Source organism: Anarrhichthys ocellatus, unplaced genomic scaffold, assembly GCF_004355925.1.
Source record: "Anarrhichthys ocellatus isolate YVR2014 unplaced genomic scaffold, GSC_Weel_1.0 scaffold63, whole genome shotgun sequence".
Lineage (NCBI taxonomy): Eukaryota > Metazoa > Chordata > Actinopteri > Perciformes > Anarhichadidae > Anarrhichthys > Anarrhichthys ocellatus.
In genome coordinates, this window is record NW_022280093.1 from 2,071,081 (window position 1) to 2,093,678 (window position 22,598).

General features: G+C 42.5%; 3 protein-coding genes across 8 annotated transcripts in view; 2 read left to right on the forward strand and 1 right to left on the reverse strand.

The window, feature by feature from the left end:
• The window catches only part of LOC116397179 (leukocyte elastase inhibitor-like), a 20,333-nt gene extending 14,018 nt beyond the window's left edge, over window positions 1-6,315 (forward strand). The window contains exons 2-10 of one of the 2 annotated variants that reach the window (XM_031872401.1): window positions 32-76; window positions 1,759-1,863; window positions 3,020-3,160; window positions 3,389-3,506; window positions 3,589-3,731; window positions 4,441-4,518; window positions 4,822-4,911; window positions 4,999-5,179; window positions 5,356-6,315. In XM_031872401.1, coding sequence (XP_031728261.1) covers window positions 32-76; window positions 1,759-1,863; window positions 3,020-3,160; window positions 3,389-3,506; window positions 3,589-3,731; window positions 4,441-4,518; window positions 4,822-4,911; window positions 4,999-5,179; window positions 5,356-5,576 — 1,122 coding nt within the window. In that variant the 3' untranslated portion in view covers window positions 5,577-6,315. The remainder of the gene's footprint in view (window positions 1-31; window positions 77-1,758; window positions 1,864-3,019; window positions 3,161-3,388; window positions 3,507-3,588; window positions 3,732-4,440; window positions 4,519-4,821; window positions 4,912-4,998; window positions 5,180-5,355) is intronic. The other variant, XM_031872402.1, reaches the window with a different exon arrangement.
• Window positions 6,316-7,017: 702 nt separating this feature from the next.
• pigm (phosphatidylinositol glycan anchor biosynthesis, class M) lies at window positions 7,018-10,698 on the forward strand. Its single transcript, XM_031872386.1, has 8 exons — window positions 7,018-7,395; window positions 7,583-7,756; window positions 7,894-8,014; window positions 8,218-8,461; window positions 8,568-8,671; window positions 8,927-9,081; window positions 9,504-9,605; window positions 9,707-10,698. Exons 1-8 carry the CDS (start codon window positions 7,225-7,227, stop codon window positions 9,872-9,874), a joined length of 1,239 nt encoding a protein of 412 aa, XP_031728246.1. The 5' UTR covers window positions 7,018-7,224; the 3' UTR covers window positions 9,875-10,698.
• A 5,537-nt stretch (window positions 10,699-16,235) lies between these two features.
• ahrra (aryl-hydrocarbon receptor repressor a) overlaps window positions 16,236-22,598 on the reverse strand; it is a 55,840-nt gene continuing 49,477 nt past the window's right edge. For all 5 annotated transcript variants that reach the window (XM_031872332.1, XM_031872331.1, XM_031872335.1 and 2 more), the window contains 2 exons: window positions 21,376-21,584; window positions 16,236-19,377 (listed from right to left, as the gene is read on the reverse strand). In XM_031872332.1, coding sequence (XP_031728192.1) covers window positions 18,228-19,377; window positions 21,376-21,584 — 1,359 coding nt within the window. In that variant the 3' untranslated portion in view covers window positions 16,236-18,227. The remainder of the gene's footprint in view (window positions 19,378-21,375; window positions 21,585-22,598) is intronic.

Sequence of the window (22,598 nt, forward strand, 5' to 3'; positions counted from 1 at the left end):
CCCTTTCAGCATCTCTTCAGCCCTGGCTATGGTGATGCTGGGGGCCAAAGGCAACACAGCCACGCAGATGTCAGAGGTACAGTATACACACACACACACACACACACACACACCGACTGGCCTTGTGAAAAGTAAAAGATTAACATGAATGGCTTTGAGGGTTGGTGCACCTGGTTTGGCGTGATTTTGTGAAGCCTCGGTTTGTCCGTGTGGTGGACAATAGGATGCAGGTTTCACACTGTGAAATGCACTCCGGCAAAACACCACCACGAGCTGCGTCTTCTGAAAACTCCCAGAGAGTCAACCCAGCGCCTCTCTGAGACAATTTCAAGCAACAATGAAGATGGTGGGATAGATTTGGTAGGAATGAAGGCCAGAGTGCAGTACTGCAGATGTGTAGGCACTTGTTCAGTATGAATCACTGGTTGGTTTCTTTCAGCGTCAGCAAAAATGATAAAGATCTGTTCTGTTCAGGCTTCATGGGGGGGTGGGGGGGGTGGGCTCTTTGTTGTGTTACTATGGGAACCTGAAACACAATATTGAAGTGTAAGGGCAAAGAAGATATCGGTAAAGTAATCTGTACACCTTATCAGTTCCCATTATGTTATGTGCAGCAGACACTTGTCTGGCTTGCCTGGGTGTCATACGTTGAGTCGCTGAATGGATGTCAGCTGGAAGAATATTTTCAGTCCTCTATAATTAATTCGAATGAATTAAATAAATAAACCCAACTATTCCGAATCAGACAATTAATAGTAATGACTGATTTTACTCTTTTGATGCTCCCATGAACAATGTAGGTACAGCAGCTGTAGACTGAGTTTCCTTAATTTAATTTTTGTCTATTCATGAGACATAAAAATAGTTATGCATAGCAACATACTTGTGGAATAATGGACTGATTTGTACTTTAACACCTTGAGGAAGACAAAAAAAACCTCTCACACAGTGGCAGTCTGTACAGCAGAAGCAACAGCAGCAGCAGAAGAAAACAACAACATTTTTCTAAAGGATTGCTAAAGCAAAGACACACCCAGATAACTCTGGGCTGGTGTGAGTATGTGGGAGGGGCAGGGCTTCGCCCTAAATCCACCACATCTCTTCCAGTCGCTTGAAATGACAATATTGACAAAGATTACAGAAGGATCTTCATTGTGAGGAGGGGTAATAGTATTTAGTCTTCTGATGCGATGACAGAAGGGTTATTGCCAGGCTGCTCGACAGGGTCAGGCACAAAGTTAGTGTTGTAAATACAGCCTTTTGTGAAAGAGTTCACTGTGCAAAGCAAGGAGCTCTGTCCTTTTGTGTCCTTTGTATAAAGACTGGGTTTGTTCCAGAAGGTGGAAGCGTGTGTGTGTGTGTGTGTGTGTGTGTGTGTGTGTGTGTGTGTGTGCAATTACATCATCCGAGATTGCAAGAACTTGTCATTTATCTTCCTGCCAACCATTAACGTAATGATTCAATCCAATTTTGAACCGCGCATACACTGGTACCTGCAATATAATATGCAGCTACGATCATCATCTCTGCATTTCTTTGTGCTCTGTGAGAGGGGTTTAAAACTGTAGAGAAGTGTTTTACTGAACAAACAATAGGATCCGTATGGCTTGGCATCATTTTTGATCTATCTTCCAAATATAAGGTTAATGTACTGCATACAAATCAACCCACACATCACTGCTAAGAGGGTATTCTAACTTCCCGTCCAGACACATGGGGTCTAAGCTAACAGTCAACACAACTGCACCCCTACTGTAGGTTCTCTGCTTCACCGAGGCAGAAAAGCCACGTCATGCAGGAGCAGAGCAGATGCAGATGCAGCAGCAGGCCCCGTTCAAACTGCCAGCGCATCTGCTGAAGATGGTAACAAAGCCAACAGCGGAGGAATGATAAACTCCCTGAGGGGCGTTTCACTAACACTCTGGTGTCACCTGGTGAGGGGATCCTCGGAGGCAAAGAGCCGGTGGTTCAGGAGAGAATTTTGTGCTTGTTTTCACTCCCTTTTGCTTGCTGATCTCCAATCTGCTGTTTTAGTGTGTATGTGTGTGTGTCCAACGGCTTGAAACCACATATTATTAAATAATACACAGGAATGTAGTCCCGGCTTTTCTATTGATAGCTTCTTCCTGGTGTGCTTTTTTAAAAATCTCTTGCAGCTGCTGGAAACCACAGTGTGATTAGACTCACTTACAACAAAAATTAGGAAAATAGTGTACACACAAATTAAGCTGTTTCCTTTTGTATACATGCCTTATTCTTGTGTATAACCTTCTTGGATGTGGTTAACGCCAAATTTAACAAACGTCATGACGACTTTCTATGAAATTGGCTGTTTTAGGTTCTTACTGATTTGGATACACACCGCACTGAATCCAGCTGAATAAAAAGATTGGTCATGCGTTTTTGAAGATAACCCTGTAAATAACAACGCGGTGGAGGGATGGCGTGCGTCTTCACGTGGCTGTTTCCTGAAAGACTCGTCCACGCTTTTCATTGCCATGGGTTCTCTAAAGTCTGTGTTAAAGGTGTTAAAGTGGTCCCTCTTTCTTTTTCATGTCAGTTTTCTTTCTTTTTTTTGCCTTCTGCCATATTATTCAGTCCGTGTTGGGATGCTGTGCATTGACATGTAAATGGTTATGGTGTTCTCAGATGCAATATGTACAGAATGTGAGAGTGAAACACTGGAAGCCTTCAACTTAAAGGAGTACCCCTGTACAAAAAATATGTATCATACCTATTAAGTGATGAGAAGGTCCAAGCAGTCCATTTCCTACCAGTAGATCGTTATGGACTCATCTTTCTGTGGTGCAAATATATCAGGAAGTATTTGAGGTGAGCTACTGCTGCCCGCCATCCCTCAACGTAATGTATGCAAAACTGCTGATGCATAGCATGGAGGAAACCTTGTCAAACTCATCACTTAATAGGCAAGCTAACCCGTCAAATATACTGTTTATAACAGACTGGTCTGTCACGTGCTCAGTGCATCTCTGTAACACTCGTCTACTTTTTTCCACAGTGCCTGAAAACCCAGGATTGCCCGGACGATGTCCACGTTAGCTTTGCCCAACTGCTGAGCGAGCTCAACAAGGCTGACGCTCCGTATGCCCTCAGTGTTGCCAACAGACTGTACGGGGAGCAGTCCTACCAGTTCGTTGAGGTGTGTGTGTAGTTTACATATTAGGCCGGAGTGAATGAGAGGCACACATAAGAATCTTTAAGCTTTGTAAGCTTAAGATGAATGAGGGTCTGGACAGTGCGCCAGCATACAAGCAAGTAAAACCGTGGAAATACTTCTCTGGCTTTTACTACAACTAAGTAAAGTCAAGCAAAGAGATTATTTTATTTGGGTGATCTGACTCAGTAAATGTGTCGTTGATGATTTCAGGATTATTTGGGAAAAACCAAGAAGCACTACAGCGCAGAGCTGGAGGCGGTGGACTTCGTAACCAGCTCAGAGGCGGCCAGGCTCAACATCAACAAATGGGTGCTCGAGCAGACACAAGGTGGGCCATACACGCCAGCATACATGGAAACATGGCAATAGTTGGCAAATTGCTTCATGTCCGTGTCTGTTTTGATTACCAGGTAAAATTAAGGACGTGCTGGCCCAGGGTGTGGTGGACGGCCTCACCAGGCTGGTGCTGGTCAATGCCATCTACTTCAAAGGCAACTGGAACAAGCAGTTTCAAGAGAGTGCCACCAAGGATGCTCAGTTTAGACTCAACAAGGTAACACTGCTCAATGAACACATTTCATTGGCTAACACTGATTGACAGAAGTCAGTAAATATGTTTTTTTATTTTAACTGTATTGCATGGAGGTTGATTTTGATTCTTCATTGAAAGAAGGAAACCTGACCAAATGAAATGGTGGAAAGACAAAAAGGGTGGAATTTGATCACTTAATAAAAAGGCATTTGTCTGACACTTTTGTGTTGGAAGTTAGTCAAGACTTGGAGGGAGCGTTTCCCAACAGCTACGCATTAATCATACTGTATGTTGCTTCACTCCAGAAATGATGCTTCCATTTGGTGAAGGGAAGAGAATGTGTGTTTTTTTTAATGAAGCAGAGTTTGAGTCACTAGACACGCCTATGTAATGGTACAACATTGACAAATGGTTCACCAGAGTAAAAAATGTGATGATGTTTGACTTTCCTCTGAGTAATAACAAGTGACCTTGCGTTGAACTTGTGGACAAAATGCTACAAGTGCGTGCAGTGATTTTTAACCAGCAGGTGATGGAAACAGTGGAAAAGAACCAGCAATCATTTTTGCCAAGTTTGTTGCGCCTCTGACCACACCCAGCAGGGATGTCACTATGTACTGACCACACCGTGAAGTACACATTTACGTCACTGCAACCAGGCGATGTGTACAACATTTCTGTTGGTGTTAAGTTTCTCTTCAAGCTTGCGTATTTTTCTGCTTATTGTCAGAAAGAAACCAAGTCAGTGAAGATGATGTACCTGAAATCTAAGTTCCCCGTCACCTACATCCCGGAAGCCAACTGCCAGGTAACTAGTTTGTTGATCAATCAAACAATTGTTAACTGACCAGGCAACAGCTGAACTAATTGTGTATGAACTTTGTTAATGAGGTTAAACAGGATTTAACGAGATTTCCATGTAATGTGAACGATTCCAAGGAGAATGGATGAGGTTTTGATTGTCATCCATTGTGATCCTAACAAGGTTTTTTTTTTTTTTTGGTTGCATGTAATCCCATAAACTATCTTGTTAATGCATAACAAAGAACCATGTAGTTGTCAGACCAGTAAAAGGAATTTGCTGTAATATCTGAAACCCTCTGTTGCACAGATCCTAGAGATGCCTTACAAAGGAAAGGAGCTCAGCATGCTCATCTTTTTACCCAGTCAGATGGAGGATGGTACAACAGGTCTGGAGAAGGTGGGACACACACACACACACTTGCTCTCATAAAGAAATCCACAAAACGCAGATAAACAAATAATTGATTGTGTGTCCGTCCCCTAGCTGGAGAAGGAGCTGACCTATGAGAACTTTGTGGAGTGGACTCGTCCAGACATGATGGATGAAGTTGAGATTCGGGTGGGGCTGCCTCGGTTCAAGATGGAGGAGAGCTACGACATGAAGAATGTCCTGGCCAGCATGGGCATGTTGGACGCTTTCGACGTGTCAATGTGTGACTTCTCTGGTAGGACGTGTGCCTGGATCACATCAGATATATATTCATAATAATTAAAAAGAACAGACACGTGAAACCTGAACTGGCTCCCGCCAACGTGCTCATGCTCCTGTCGTGTAGGGTGACACGTGACCTTGTGTCAACCTTGTGTTAAAATATTCTGTCTCCGTTCTCTTCTGTGACAGGCATGTCTCCCGGCAACGACCTGGTGCTGTCCAAGGTCGTCCACAAGGCTTTCGTGGAGGTCAATGAGGAGGGAACGGAGGCGGCTGCCGCCACTGCTGCTGTCATGATGCTGCGCTGCATGCCACAATCCTTCACCGCAGACCACCCCTTCGTCTTCTTCATCCGACACAACGCCTCCTCAAGCATTCTCTTTGCTGGCCGATACTGCTCCCCTGAGTGAGCCGTTTAGAGCAGTGTTTCTCAACAGGAGGGGGGGGGGGTGTCTATTACATCTACTATTGTAACAGTATACAATATAAGCATTACTGGAAGTATGTTGAGAATTACCACCCTGGAGTTCCCTATAGCTAATCACAACCTGAGTTCCTCAACACTAAGAATGACTAGTAAAGTCGGTGGTGTTGAAATTTCCTGAGAGTGGCTTCTTGTTGACCTCTGTGTGCAATACTTAATCTCATCCGTAGGATCTGCTTCACTTTATGTCTGTAATGCACGTATGGCCCTATTTGCTGCACCTTCACACCCTACCTTAGTTAATCTTTACCATTAAAGTCTAATGTATCTTATCTTAAGCCTTACACCCTTTGAAAGAATTTGCCTTAATCACAATTTCTCTTTTTTCTACCTCCAGCCAAGACGTTAACTTTACTTATACACCATATGAATATACGAGTGTTGCAAGATTTGCTGCACTTGTTCTACCGAACATGCAATTTCAGCATTTATATGTTCAGTCAACCAAAGAGAATAAAGTGACAATATAAATCCCATTGTCAGATAGATGATTGGTGTAGTGAAGGAAAGTGTGGTTATTTGTAATTGTACCATCATGCATATAATACATATAGACTATAAAGAACAAGAGCTTACATGAAGGTTTGAACTGGCATTGAGTCCATGTTAGTTTATGCATCCTTGTGCTTTTACATGTAGAATAAAAGTGTGTGGTTTAAAAATAATTTGTCACAAGAAAATCATTTTATTGACATTTTCTAAGATCTGGTTCAGCCACTTGTGTAAGATGGATAACCTGCAGTTTGATCAGTCATTGTGGTTTGTGTGTTAATACTACACTGGTTGTCTATGAGACGCCTTTATCTTACTGTTAATGTTTAACCCTCGCTGACAGTAGTAATGCTTTGGTCAATTATATATGAGGGAGACTAAGTATACTATAGGAACTTCTTTAAGTGTCCTATTCCTACAGGCGTGTCTTCCCTGAGATCAAAAGAGTAACATGTTCTTGAAAGAAAACCACACTGTATGAACCCTCTAGACTGGGGCTGTTACACTATTCAATCATGAAGGTCTAATAACATTTGGAATAACTTTTTTAATGGGATTGAGTGTACCTGAAAGTGTTTAGATGTAGAAACATGAGAAGAAACAAAGCAGGTTTACTGTTCTGGACACAGGTTTTAATTCTATCTAGCAGATAAAACAAGATGTATGCTGCGTGATAGAGCAATGGGACATGTAATGGTGTGTTAAACATAACACAGGAAGACACGGGATTTGTCGTTTGTCACAAAGGGACTACATAATATGTGCCAGTAAACGCATCTTACTCCAGCCCAGTAGGTGGCGCTGATGCATCGGTGTGTTTGTGCCCCGAGTAGAAGCCAAGGAGGAAAAAGTTAGGAACTGCACTTCCGGTTTACTTCCTGGTTGTCATTGTTTTAAGTCCGATTATTCAAAAACGAATCGCTTATTAACAATACATGACGACTGTATAACCAAAAGTCGTAGGGGATAATGAGATGAGGGAAACGGACACTTTGGCTGACCCATTCCGGCTGAAAGACGACAAACTAGCTTAGTTAGCTTCCGGAGCCGCCTGCTGAACTGGTTTCCCTGCTTGGTTGGTGATGGAGAGGCTAATAACCAAGCTCACGGGAAAGCATGTCCTCTTCACGGCTTCCTTCGCTTTACGACTGGCGCTGGTCGCTTATGGAGACTACCAGGACAGGACTATGGTGGTGAAGTACACTGACATTGACTACCATGTGTTCACAGATGCTGCAAGATTCATCACTGAGGTAACAGCAGTATAATAACTTCTGTGAAGCTGCTTGGTCCCAGAATATGTCTACTAATATAAAGTACTGCTTATTGCATGTTAATGCCTCAATAATAATGATCCAATAACATGGACTGGTGCTATTCTATATGATGAGTACTTGTGATGCTTTCAGTACACTCTGTTGCTCATGCTTCTGTGCACAGGGTCAGTCCCCGTACAACAGATCAACCTACCGCTACACCCCTCTTCTAGCCTGGCTGCTCACCCCGAACATCTATCTCAGCCTGGTGTTTGGCAAGATCCTCTTCATTGCGTGTGACGTGCTGTCAGGACTGCTCATCTACAGAATCCTCCGTCTGAGAGGCCTGAGCTCTGAGGTATGTTTTTGAGGCACTTTTAACAATTTGTGTACTCATTCGTTTTGTCCTGTAAAACAACAGTGTGTAGCCTTCCTGGAAATACACAGTTCAGATTAAGTTGTGTTTTTTGGGGGGGGGGGGGGATTTATGTTCAGACTGCGCGCCGTGTTTGTTCTCTGTGGCTACTCAACCCACTGCCCATGGGAGTGTCCAGCCGAGGGAATGCTGAGTCAATACTGGCAGCTCTGGTGCTGGGGACATTACTCTGTATGGAAGGTAAGGGTGTGGATGGTGTGTGTGGAGCTTTTGAGTTTTAAAAAGACATTTTAAGCTCTTTAAAATAATGTTTTGTAAGGGTGTGGATGGTGTGTGTGGAGCTTTTGAGTTTCAAAAAGACATTTTAAGCTCTTTAAAATAATGTTTTGTAATGTAGATACTCAGCTTCTGCGCTAATACTTTTGACCTTGTTTTCCTTCTAGCCCGGCATCTGACGTGGGCAGCCGTGCTCTATGGTCTGTCGGTCCATATGAAGATTTACCCCGTTACATACGCTCTGCCCATCACTCTGTCCCTGCGCACGCCAGAGACCAGACCAGAGAAGGACCAAAAGGGGTGGAGGAGGTTCATCGGGTTTACGGGAAGCTTCCTCAACCGGGAGCTGCTCCTCTTTGCAAGTGTGGCCGGAGGAGTTTTCTGTCTGCTTACAGCCCTCTTCTACTACATGTGAGAAGCTACTCATTAAGTATTTCTGATACGACTCAATATTATTCTCTCTACATTCTCCCTTATCTGAAGAAATACACTTAATAATCCTTTCCTGAACCGTCAGGTATGGATGGGAGTTCCTTCATGAGACCTACTTGTACCATCTGACCAGAAGGGACATCAGACACAACTTCTCTCCATACTTCTATATGCTCTACCTCACCACAGGTATTCACCGCTCCATCCCTTAATAGCCTCGTAGCGTGACACCTTGCTGCAGACAGAACTACAGAACAAAGACCAGCATCGAGTTTAAATGTGCAGAAGTACACGGTCAGCAGCAATGAAGTGGTTGTTTATTAAATCAGATTTAAAGTTGGAGCTATTTTTATTAGTTTTCCTTTCATCTCTTTGATTGGGAGCGTAAACTTGCAGGAGATGATGCAGCTTTCTAAGCCTGGTCTCATTCTTTCGTTGGTGCAGACAGCAGGTGGAGCCAGTGGCTCGGCCTGGCAGCATTCCTGCCTCAGCTCATCCTGCTGTTGGTAGCGTCATGGGCCTTTCACTCTGACCTGGCCTTCTGCTGCTTCCTGCACACCGCCATCTTTGTCTCTTTCAACAAAGTCTGCACTTCACAGGTACATCAAAACAGTCAATATTCACCCAGTTTTTTCCCCACTCTCTTCTGTATTCCTAAAGCATTTTCAGCATTGAGATGAGCCGTAGAAAGACAATAAGGATGCTTATTTGGGGGGAATAGGATCCAATTAAGAAGAGATACTGTCTTTTTGTTTGTAGTTTTGTAGTTTAGTGTCATGACACTGGACTTGACTTTTATTTTCAAAGGCATATTTCTTAGCGAGAGAACCACCTGACGACATCACAACAGATATGCAATAATATGATAAATCAAAACATTAAAGTGAATGAACTCACAGGACGCACACGTAGACATGACGTCTGAGGTCATTGAGTGAAAGTGATTGCACCTTGGGGGGGAGGTCGGGTCCTTTCCAGTCAGGAGCTCAGGTGTGACCATATGTTTGTCATCCTTTCATAGTACTTCCTGTGGTACCTGTGTCTCCTCCCTCTGGTCATCCCTCACCTGAGTCTGTCACTAAAACAGGGAGTGGGACTGCTCCTCCTCTGGTTTGCCGGACAGGTAATTTACTTCATCGTATTTTGGGTTTGCAGTGCTTTGAACAAAGTAACTGAAATTGTCTTTGGTATGAAGAAGCTATTATATTTTCTCTCCACCATCAGGGTATCTGGTTGGGCCCAGCCTACTTCCTGGAGTTTGAAGGCTACAACACCTTCGTGTTAATCTGGCTGGCTGGATTACTCTTCTTGATCATCAACTCATCCATCTTGATTCAGATCGTAGCCCATTACAAACCGACTCAAACTCCACAGAGACTGAAGGTTGAGTGACATTCCAGTCATTTTAACTGAAGATGATGGACTATGGATGCTCAAAAATAAAGTCTATATTTTTGTTAATTCTCAGTCTCCCGGGTACTTAACTACTTCCTGTAACTTAAATCATGTTAGGACAGAACGGATGCATACAGTGCTATTTTCTGAGTGACTAAATCCACTGGTTAATTTCAGTCATTCATAGTTAAAACCATTGATTACATGCTTGCCGCTGTAGGCCACTTAAATCCTCTCAATGACTCACATAGGGCAGAACACTGCTGCTGTGCTGCTTTCTCTCGGGTGAAACGTTGAAGTCTGTTCTTCCACCTGTGGCCACGCCACATGACAAAGCAGATATTTTACATTTGCTGGCAAGGGCAAAATACCAACCGCAGATCAGAGAACACACACACACAGCCCCTCCACAATTTAACAACCACCATGTTAAACAGCTCTGCACCAAAATACTTAACACACCCTTCAGAGGTTTCTGGTTGCCATTGTCACTGCCATCTTGAGAATAGGAAGCACTTTCTCATTCCAGAAGGAGAAATGGACACATTGTGTATAGCTAGGTAAATCTATATCATTTTTGTGACCTGACTGGGATAAATACTGCTCATTAGTCTAATGAATTGGGAATGTTTTCTCTTTAAATATTTTGTTGCGTTGTGAAACTACTAATGGCTAGACTGTGATCGGTAATTATCAACAAATCCAGATACGGAGACAGAATCACGCTGTCCTGTAACAGCCGCTTCCATCTTCCTATGTAAATATTCTACATGGCTTCAAAGCTCATGCCATGCGATCTGATTTAAAAAGACTTGACTCTTCCTCAGTTGCAGTGTGCTGTCGTGACCAGTAGGTAGAAGCATTCGCCAGCATACGAGGCAGCTTAAACGTCTATCCTCTGGTAACCCTCGCAGATTAATCGGGCAACTGGAGCATAAACAAACCGCAAAACAGACAGTGCTGGCAGTGGCTCCATAATCCCACTGTACTCTTCCCCCTAATCTCACCCGGGAGTTATTGGAGCATTCGCTAGTCCTGTAGGTTCAGATCATGTTTGCTGGCCTTGCCCCGTGGGATTGAATGTGGGAGTGCATAATGATAATAAAGCATGTATTCGTGGATGCATGTGACATACACAGTAGAGGGTTGATTTAGTTGCTTTCCTGAGACATTCCTGTAAAGCACTTTGTGTATCTGTGTACGCTTTCCTTGTGTGTTGTGTGCATGCGTACATTTGTGTCTGACTCACGGTCAGCTGCGGCCTGCATATCTAGTTTATGAATCACCAGGATGCACTCGGTAACCTTTCAACTGGCTAGTCGCCCCTGGGCACATAAACCATTTAATTTTTACACTGCATCCCACCGAATAAACTCACATGCAGCAGTTTATTTTTAAATCCCCAGGACTGGAAATATGAATGTTGTTTCTTCTTCAACTCGCTTTCCTCTGAGTTTCTGTTGTAGAGCAGTCATGCCCAACCAGGGATACTTGTACCTCTCCAGTTCCCTGGGGGTTGGAAAGATTTTAGAGTAGCTCAATTTATTTGACAAAGTCAAAATTACAAACCTGTTGCAGTAATACGTAATGTCTGTATCAGCTGTAACACCTGGACACGTAGAGATTGAGGCTGCTTGAAAAGTAGTTAGCAAGCTAGCAGTGCAGAAACAGTTAGCAAAATACTGGATAATGATTCAAATGAATAGCTAAAAGTCGTGAATATACAGTTCAAATGGTTAGGTAAATGTACTGTATAGTGGATAGGTGGTTGATACTTAGCTACACATGATGGATAAATGATTGCAATAGTCAAAAGTTATGGGTATATGTTTGAAATAGACAGCTAAACGTAGGATCATTTGGGTAGTTCAAATTGTTAGCTAAAAGTAGGGTAAACTGTTGAAATGGCTAAAGGTAGGAAATATAATATAAATTGTTAGCTAAAAGTAGGATAACCTGTTTAAATATTCAGCCAAAAGTTACGCTCGGAAAAAACAGTTGCAATAGTTAGCCTAAAGTGTTGGAAATGGTGGAAACCCCCCAAAATATGGCTTATTGATAAAGTTATGAATTGTCAGAATAAATAGCCTAGCTAAAAGTAATGGGTAAATGTTTGGTAGTAGTGCGAATGCAAAACAGATTCAATTGTGTTAAATAACATCCAGTTTAAACTTAATTTCAATCAATACATTTGGAACATGATGGCTGGTTTAAAGCGGTACTTGAGTTCTTCTGACAGGGCTGTGGGGATAGATCAGACAAAAAAAAGGTTGGGCACTACTGCGTTAGAGGCTTTGACAGAGCTAAAGAAAGTAAGCAATAAGGCAAGGTGCTGTTTATTGTTCATTAGCTAATTGTAGTCGGGAAGCAAGAAGTGGCAAGGTTGTGGGGGTTATGGGCGGGGGATTGCGTGACTGTCTCCCATGTGCTTAGTAGGGTGTGTGTATATGCATGATAATGTGCATGCATGTATGTACATGCGTGTCTGTGATATACCCTCAAGGATTCTCCTCATTGTCACTGGGGGATATGGGGAGAGGAACTGTGGACATTGTTGTGTCTATGTATGCATTGGTGCATCTGCCTATGTGTATTAGTGTGTGTGATCAATTAGGGCAAATGGTGTGTGGAGCAGCAAAGAGTGGGGTATGAACGGTCACGCAACCTTGCATGGTATAGGATTATAGGTCTTGGTCTGCACACACAACCCCCCTCCCCCTCACAGATACAGCTGTCAACAAGCATCAAACACTTTGCCTACACTACAGTTGCCCAAAGCAGTCTCCCCCCCTCTCTTGATTGGATGTGCTCTCTGCATTGTTTTCACCCCTTTTCCCGAGCTAACTTCTCTTTTCTCACCTCTAGGTTTTGTCTCTCCACCTCTCACTCTCCCTGTCTCGGTTTCTTCGTCATTCTCACCCCTTCCCGTCCGTACAGAACAGGTGTCATGTGGCGTGATGGCGTGATGGAGTGTTGCGTGCATGCTGATGAATATTAAACATTTAAAGTCAGCCTCATCTCCCCCTCCCTCTTGTTGTCACATCATCAGTCTCACTGCAGTGAGACAAAAGCAAAGTCTTCCTTTGGGGGAAAGCGAGAGAGAGATACTACACACAGTTTTTGTGTGAGTTAGTTGTTACTCACTTGTGAAGAAAACTGTGTGTATGTCAGAGGGGCACAATTGCATATGTAATTCATGTTATAGAGCTTGAAAAGCGCTACGCTTCCTCCTTGTTCGGCTCTGTCTAACATTGCACTTAGTGGTTTGTATACCATTATAGCTTTGAATATTCAGCGTCCACATTGTGGGTGCATGTCTGGTGAGCAAAACAAAAAAAGTACTCATGTAGTTCTTCCTTGAACAAAAACTTATTTTTTTCTATTAAACTCTACAATGCTGCCCATGGACCATTTTTTGTTTATTACTGTATGAATCAAAAACACTTATGTTAACACCATTTAGCCCTTCCTATCCCTCCTGTACGATATTGTCCCACTCCTTGCCAACTGCCAAGTAATGAAACTAATTTGTTTTCAGGCAGTTACACATAACCTGTCACAACAAGCCCTGCTGCACACACAAACTTGCTGAGGGAAACCCAGAAAATGTTACTGTTAAGATTAAATGCATGTTAAGTTCCTGTTCAAGTGAAAGCCCAAGTGAACACAGTGTTCAGTCTCAGGACAGCACCTGGAGGAGGAAGTATTATCTTAATTGGATAGAGCATGTTTTAAGCCAAGAGGAAGAGAACAGTTCTTCTGTACTGTTCTGTACTGTCCGGGGCTACATGGGTGTACAAAACATCAACACTGACACGCATATGGCCATTGTGTAACTTGTTGCATAGTGAATCAACAAAATACTGGTAACCAGAGGAATTAACCTTGTTAGGTGTACACTTACTGTAAGGGAAGTGTAGTTTTAAATGGAGAAATACTAGCTTCGATAGCAATTATCTTCCAACCCCCGGACACATACATTAGACTAACATGGCCATCCATTATTAATATTGTGCACATGAGTGACTTCTGTGGTTTTTGATGCAGGGTCATTTGAAATTTTAGCAATTGCATCAACTCCATTGTTGTTGTAAATCTAGCAGAGGCTATTTTAACCACAGAAGTTCCACTCTATCTTTAAATATCTTTATTCACAGCACTTTTAAAATCCAAAACATATTATGACAGGTATCTTTTCTCAGGTTGTGTTTTTTTCTATTGCTTCCCTTTAAAGAAGGTTAAAAATAACAAAATAAACGGAATCAAAAAGCCTTATTCTTAAAAATGAGTTAGTAGTCTGTTCGCAATCAAACCTGGGACGTCGCTATCTGGTTATACTCCCCATACAAGCATGCAAATACACACTCTTGCACACATGCACATACACACTCACAATCGTCCCCACACTAACTGATCCATGTGTATCCTGAGATTCCCTATTAAGCGATACTCTTGACTGTGAAGAAACAAACACGAGCTACTGGGAGGGATTAGAGAGAGGGACGACGGTAGTTGTGGAATCGGTGGCAGACTCCTGTTCTTTCACATCGGAGCAAACTAGTAAAGATTCTCACTTCCGATCATGCCTATGACACATGCACATGATTGTGTTTCTGTGGCTCTAACTGGCCAAGTGCCCACGCAATTTAAATACAAAAAATGTAATCTTCATATTTCTCTTGGTGTTAGGTCAATATATAATATATTGACCTAATAGCTTGAATTGTGGTCATTTAAAGAGCAATTATTGAATGTGTGATTTTGTTTCCTGGTGTTACAGTTGCATTAAAGCAAAATAGAAAAATTCATAGTGTCATATAACCTGAGGTTGTGAATGTGGCCACCATGCCAAATAGTGCTGAACACTGCAGTAGCTATTCATGTGGTGTGATTTCAGTTATTTTTCTCATATTAATGCATACTTTTACATGTTCCAGTGTTGTTATTATAGGTCGCCCACCATTTGCTTTATTCCGAAACCTCTATTTTGTGTCCAACTATCTGCAACCGCATCACCCTAGAAGTTTCCATTCACCCAATTTACATCTAATATAAGCAAATCAGATGTCACTGGCTCTAGAAAAGGAAAATAGTTGTATTTCAAGCTGAAACTGTAATTTTCATTAGTGTTGATAAGTGATTTTTTGGGGGGCTTTCAGAGCCAATATAATCTACAGTATTTAATGCATGTAATGATGAAAGATCAGATTCTCTCTGTTACAATGCAACTTTTATTTGAAAAATGAACTGCTCCTCTGTCCAGAGGGAGGAACACTGGATAAAGTAGACAGTGAATGTTCAGGGCCGATTTTAAACCCGATGTGCCAAGTGAACGCAATTAATTACCTAGTAGGATAGAATTCCCTGGACCAAGACTTAACCACAGCTTTTAGGCTACATCTCTGCCTCTTCTTGCTCCCTGCTCCCGTCCTTGCCCTATACCTCTCCGTGGATGCCAACATTCCCCTGGCTCTAGCTCTCGTCCTAGACAGTGGTGAGAGACTGGTGTTGAGTTTCTCAGATCGTGTGAAGGAGCTGTCATGCCAACTTTACAGCACATTAATCATACAGGCAATGTGGCTAGAGATACTCTGTATCCTGTTCTGCTGAGTATTTATTATTAATAGAGACACAAATCTGAAGGATGAGACCACATTTGGTGTACGTGAAAAATTCAAAAGCTGCTAAAGAGATATGGCTGTTAACTGAACCATAGAATTTGGGAATTTTTAATTCTGGAGAGCGTTAATGAGAGCAGGAAACCATAAGATTGTTTAACATTACTTGATTTGAGCTCCATGGTTTTCATTTGGCATTGTTAAGGAAATATCATGTATATTTCTACTATGAAAAAGTCCTTGGAACATTGTACCATCTTCTGCAGAGTTTCTTGCACAAAGCCATGTTGCTGCTCGCTTTCACTCATCTATTGCAAATCCTAAAAGATTAGTATGCTTGTCATTCACAGCTGTGTAATATTCACACGGGCCTTTCTCACAGCAGACATTTGACTTGTGATAGCGGGAGAAGCACAGGTGTCACTAATGAGAGTGAGGTGGCATGCACGACACCAATAACCTAAAATCAAAGCCATCATTAATTTCATTATTTACACCTGTGCTTTTCCTACTGCGGCAAGTGAAAATGTCTTCTCTAAAAAGGTCTAAGTGACTAGTTATGTGTAATCCGATTACTGTGGATTTGTTTTTTTGGAAGTCCAGAATGCCATCATGTGGGACATGTTGATATGTTACTCGCCCACCAAGCTGGCAGTAATTGGTTGCCTTGTTTTCAATCTGCCTCGTGGCAAAAGAACAACACTTCACCCAGAGTTTACATATAAAGAAAAAGTCTTTTAATAGATAAGTCCCATTTGCAAAAACACGTAGAAACATTGGAAGACATTGCATATGTACACTGTGTTCACTACCTTGCAGCTACCTCCTCCATGAGACAAGTATGACTTTTATAACAATTATCAAAAAAGATAGCAAGAAAAGAAAAAGGCATATTTATTTACCTTAGTGAAACAGAAAAGCCTTCAAAACTGTAGTTTTTTTTAAATTATACGCTTTTGCCTCTTACAATAAATACGAATCATCAAACATTTATTGAAATGAACACACACAGAGAGAAAAAGACAAAGTCAAAACAGTGACACCGTGTACAGTTGTGCGTGTTGACTCAAAAACCTGTCTGGGTAGGCTGAACTTCAACTGAACTACTCCCAGTAGTGCAATTTCGAAACTACAACAGTAGCTCCACAGAACTGAGACTAACAGCGAATCAATTTGGTGCTTTTTAAATTCATCTTGTGCAAAAACATTGATTGTGACGAAAAGGTCGGATGTTTTCGGACTCAAACGACGACATGAAAAGTGTATATTCATTTCAAAAGAAAACATGTCGTGTCTGCAGTGAGACAGGCTGTATTGAGTTGAAATGCTGAGCTTGCCATGAACACTAAACCAAACTGTACAACATTAGCTTTGACATAAAATGACATAAATAAATTCATTATTTGTATGCTCGACAGGTTGCATGACTTAATATGATAAAAATGATTGTGCGTGTTGGAAGAATAATCAACCTCGAACCTATTAACAAAAGACTCTTTTCCTTCAGTTCAAACACTTCTACCTCGTCCAAACAAACCTTCAAACTGAGTAATTATATGGTAATTTAAGCAGACCATCTTTCTTAGGTCCAAGTTCATCTTAGGTCCTGCAACTTAAAGGGCAATTCAAGTGTGATCTTTTATCTCAGAGCCAAGGAGCGCATGCTTGAACCACAGGTGGTGGTGCTTCATCCGCCCCCTCATGTATTCAGTTTCTAGTTTAATAAACAGATGTAGTGAATATACTTAAAGCTTTGGCCAATAGTTTTACATGTTTCCGTCTATGAACTAAAACGTTTTCCAAAGGTTTCTGCATTTGCAACGAGAAACCTTTTTGTTGTTGTTAAACTGTCCTTTGTGGTGGATTAATGGGCGCTCTGACAAAAGCACTGCATTGTACGCTATGATCTTGGAAAATCAAATTCAGGTCATAAATCTTGAGTAAACAAAGTAGTTGTGAATAGGATGTCAATTTGGTTGTGTCATGCATTAAAAAAAAACAGCTTTTCTGTAGCTACAGGAATGCATGAATGAGGAGGGACCAAACGTTTTTCTTTACTGCAATTGATTAAGTTTCAAGTCTCTGAAAGTTGATTTAATACAAGTCTAAAATGCATAGAAACCACTAGATTCCATTCAAACATCACTGGGGGCATTGATGAGAAAGATAGGCAATTTATAGTCAAAGCACTAAAACATGCAGAACCACCATCAAAGCAGATCATCCTTTAAGTTGTCATCACTGACTGTGTGCCATCTCCTTTGATAAGCCCAGCAGTAGGTGTAAAGTCATCTCCTGTGTACAACGTTTTAAAAAGAAAGTCTCTTTTTACAGCAAAATCTTTTTTCCTTCCACAAAAGCCAGGTGTGCACAACACATAAAACCAAAATGAAATTGTGTCTCTAGACATAAATTGTCTCACTAAATCCAAAAGTGCTAGGAACCAACTACAAAATGTATCCCTTAAAAACTAAATCGCCGATCCACAAACTGGATTCAAGGTATTATTTTTGATTGTCACAACACGAACACTAGAACCTGAGCCTTGTTTGTGACCTCTTCATCGGACTGAAGAAGAAGTCGTTTAAATGTTAACGTCCTGGGAATCCTTTTGTAATGCTGGTGCATTTGGCGCAATACAAAGTACTTTAATGCACACTGATTGTTTGAGAGTGTGTGTGTGTGTGTGTGTGTGAGAGAGAAATGATCTGCTGTGTTTGCTCCAATCACTCTTATGGCAAATAAATGTAGGGACTGGACTTGTGGTGACCCGTGCTCATAACACATGGCATAATGTTCCTCGGACCAACCATCATGGACTGGCTTATGTTGCGAGCATTCTCAGACCATGGTGGGGAGTCCATGGGCTCCCGCTTGATGGAATGGACCAGGCCGTGACCTTTGAACTCGTAAGTGCCATGCTTGTTGTAGTCCGGGTGTATATAGGCCTTGTGAGGGTCCTGTGGATAGACGTGTGAGTCCATGAGGTTGACAGATTGGTTGCTGCATAGAGAGTCAGAGTGAGAGAGTCTCTGAGGACTAAACTGGCTGTTGTCGTTGTGATTGCCCAAGTCTTTGTCACATTTCAACAGACGTCCGTTCCCGCCATTCCCGCCATTGTTGACTGCATAGTTCTGATAGTTGCCGTTGTTGTACGGTGGGCTGATTCCTGCTTTCCCTCGCTGGCAGGGCGAGTACTGCGGATCATAATATTCCGCCTCTGATTTGAGATGGAGGCCTGAGCTCTGGTCGTATACCTCGTTGCCGTAGCGGCGGTCGATGGCCTCTGGGTCGCGGCACGCCCAGGGTCGCCCGTAGGCATCGCAGCCGTTCTCAGAGTCCGAGTCGTGCTCCACCTTGATGGGCTGCATCTCGGGCATCAGGTGGCCATCGTAGCATTCCCCGTAGCCGTTCTCGTTCTTCACCAGGTCCACGCAGTAGGCATCCGGGTCTGTGGGGATCTGGACGTTCCCGTAGAGCTTAGAGACAAACACCTCGCTGCCTCTGCCGCTGTGGCAGTTAGGGGAAAGGCGGTATGGCTTCCCGTACTGGCCGGCCTTGTTCATGCGGTTAGAGGGGATGTAGCCGACACCCTGGCCCGCTCTGAGGGGACCGGAGTTCGGCCGCAGGGGCCAGCCGCAGCCCAGGCCTGGGCTAACACCTTTATGGGACGCCATGGTGGACTTGCAGTAGTTGAGGGGCTCCTCCTGGTTGTAGTAACCCTCAGGGCGGTACTTGAGGTTGTCTTTGGAGAGCGGGGTCCAGGGAGTGTGGTGACCCCGCTGGGTTGCGCCAGGAGTGGGACAGGAGAGGAGGACGGGGTCTGTTATGTCGCCCATTCCTCCACCGAAGGAATGCCTCCGGAGCTGTTCCCCTCGCTCACTGTGAGGGAGAGGAGAGGCATGAAAAGAGGGGTGGGGAGGAGAGAGGGATGGAAGAAGGATATCATTAGTCACAAAACAAGATGACAAAACAATAGATTATACAATGTTTCTGTAGTCCTTGAGGACATTCAAGAAGAGGTGGTCTCTTGAAATATCATTGATCCGCCCCGAAATCCATTTGGGATTGTCCACAAACTGATTGTTTATTCTACTGATTGATGAGTGACTCAAAGCCCAAATATCTAGATTTGGTTCACTTAAGTTCACGAGAGAATCATTCCAAAAGTGACTCATTTTTTCCAGGATTCATCTCATCTGAAAATTGAGAACAGAGTCAACATCCATAGCCCAAAGATCAATGATGGCCCGCAATCCAAGTTAATTGGCAGGACAACGCATCTTCATTTCCTCTTAAAACATTCAGTGAAAAAAACCGAAAAACATTTCTAATCTTACAAACACATATTTCAAGTGTTTAACTTTGTTAGCGATGAGAAATCCACCAGTGGTGTCAGCTAATGTTGGCCATTTGTCGTGCTGTCTGCTGATTATTGTAGAAGAAGAATGTTTCAAATCTACATTTTTCAGCAACGTGGCCAAACCTTTTGCTGAGGTCATCAATGCATTTTGATCACTACATATTGGAAATACTATTTTCCTTGTTATGAAAAATGGCCATTTCAAACTTCTGATTATAATGGCAAAAACTTGATTTTAAAACAAGTTGTTTTCTTCTGTGAATCCCCACTCTGACTGTCTTTTGCTGCTCTCTGCTCTTTCTCAACAGGAGCTTTTCAGACACGGCGCAGCAGGGTAAACACAGGTGTAATTGATCAAAAATAATTATGCCCTCATTCCATTTAGTGTGCCACAGCCATTCCAGTGAGCCAGCATGCACAGTACCAGGGCCCTGGCCCACCTAAATGGAACAGGGCCATAATTGATTAAAAACACCTGTGTTCACCCTGCAATTACATGTCAAAATGATTACTGTGAAAAGGGCCGACTGGATCACATAACACTATATTGATAAGATAAGGCTTTGGAGTAGTATTACCTCTTTGGACCCAGGCAGCACACATTGTCTTTTTAAAAACATTATGTAAATATACACATTTTCAAGTGTTTCCCAGCTGCCATGTATTTTGAACATGGCACTGTGTTCTCATACTGAAGACCCAACCCAATGAGCTCCTTGTGATCCAACCAGCCAACATGCCGTCCACTTATAAGTAATTGGTATGTTTTTCAAGAAACCTGGATGATGCTTAGAAGGAATGAACAGCAGAGGGGGTGGTGGGGCTCTGCTCCCTGACTACAGCTCAACTCTTGGCCTCTCTGCCTCCCAAAGTTGTTAATGATGCATGAAGCGCAGAGGGCCTCATCCAAGCTGGGACATGTATTTGCTCCTAATTGGCCACAGGTAAGGCATCCAGCACTCGTATGGTTTGGTGTCGGAGCCTGCTGGGCGAGGAAAGGGCTTATGTCTGTGTTCATAAAGCTGTTTCTGGGCAATACGCTGGTATATCTTGAAAATGATTTAAAGAATGAATAATACACGAGGGCTGATGCCCATTTTCCATCACTCTAACACTGTTACAGTGTTTGAATATGTTTGTGTACCGCTGCCTCGTGGATCTTACTCAAGGTAGTCACGAAGTATGATTTTACATATTTAGCAAAGTAAACATATTGGCCCTTATGAATTATGAGGGCAGTTCCGATGTAGCGGATGTGGCCTTTTAATGTTTATAGTTTTGACCTTTACTTCTAGCGCCCCCATCAGGCAAATCAGTGTAATCTCTAGAGGCATCAAAGGACCAAAGGTGTCTGAGATATCAAGTTTGTGTTAAAAAGCTTGAACTTTAATTACAGTATAGCGCCCCCATTAAAACAATCAGTGGCTTTACACTAAGACAGTGTGAATATACATCATTCCTTTAACTTTGGTTAACGTTGCAAGGATGACGCTCATGGACTGTACGGGTTCTCTCACCCATGCTCCAGTGAGGAGATCATCCCTCCACCTCCTCCCTTGTTCTTTCCCCGCATTAACATGTTCTTCATTTTCATCTCAGTGATGGAGGGCAGTAGAAGGGGTACACCTATGCAGAATAAAGCCAGCTGGGGAGGCATCAGAGCCCCGGAGGCTGACTTCTTTTTCTGACCGTGGAGGAACTTCAACCGACCCTGGAACTGCATAGTCTGGGAGAGAAGAGAAGAAGAATTTACTGGTTTGAACACATGATCTTTAGGTTATGCTCTTCCAAACGTCTTACATGTTATTTTTTTACTTTATTCATTTCCCTTGAAAGCTCACATTTACTTGTCTTCTTTTGCGTTTTTTATATTTGTATTTAAACTGGTTTTCAATTTGATTCCAGGAAACATTGGGAAGTGTCAACTTGTACTGAAACAGTGTACTATACAGTCGGGACACTGTGTCTTTATGTCATCCTTAATAAAAAGAACCATACACACACTGGGAACCACATTAGTATTTAAACAAGACTAAGCATCTACAGCTGAGCTGGAAGCTCTTTGAAGCTGTACAGCAGTGCTTTGAGCTAAATGTTAACATCATCATGCTAACATGCTCATAATGCTAGCATGCTAATGTTTAGCACATAATTGGCCTATTTAGCAGATAATTTGAGGGTTGTTTAGCGGTCCGCTTCCAGTCTGTTAGCATGCTAACATTTGCTAATTAGCAAATTAGTTGTTGAGATATTTCAGTCTGGACCAAAGACCCACCAGCAGCTTAATAGATGGCGATCTATTAAGCTGCTGGCGAGCAGATATGTTCAATAAAACATGCATTACATTAATATTTTGTATGCCTGCAATTATGTTGACTGATCAGGAAAGCATCTCACCAGTATTTGCTCACTACTTGGCTATAAAGGCTTCCAGAATAAATCGGCCTTCTAAAATTTCTGTGCAGCCAGAGCAGACTTGGTGACAGTGAACTTTAATGACCCTGATGAAATGGTCCAAACCCATATGCTTATTGCTCTGTCATCATGGCTCTGAACTTTTCCACTGCTGTTCTCCAAACCACTCTAGTCACAGCCTCGAAGGATGAACCAGGCCCCTATTCTGCTGCTGTGTCCAGGCACCCAATTACTTCATAATGCATTGCAATAGAACTATAAATATCTGTACGCACTACAATTCAAAAATAAGTTTTGCTGTACCGAACGGGTCATAATACTTTTT

What these genes read in the sequence shown, in the direction of transcription:
- pigm (XM_031872386.1), top strand. Translation starts at nt 7,225, where the DNA reads ATGGAGAGGCTAATAACCAAGCTCACGGGAAAGCATGTCCTCTTCACG. An exon ending in TGAGAGGCCTGAGCTCTGAG is followed by an intron (nt 7,757 to 7,893) that starts GTATGTTTTTGA and finishes ATTTATGTTCAG; the next exon opens with ACTGCGCGCCGTGTTTGTTC. An exon ending in TATGCTCTACCTCACCACAG is followed by an intron (nt 8,672 to 8,926) that starts GTATTCACCGCT and finishes TCGTTGGTGCAG; the next exon opens with ACAGCAGGTGGAGCCAGTGG.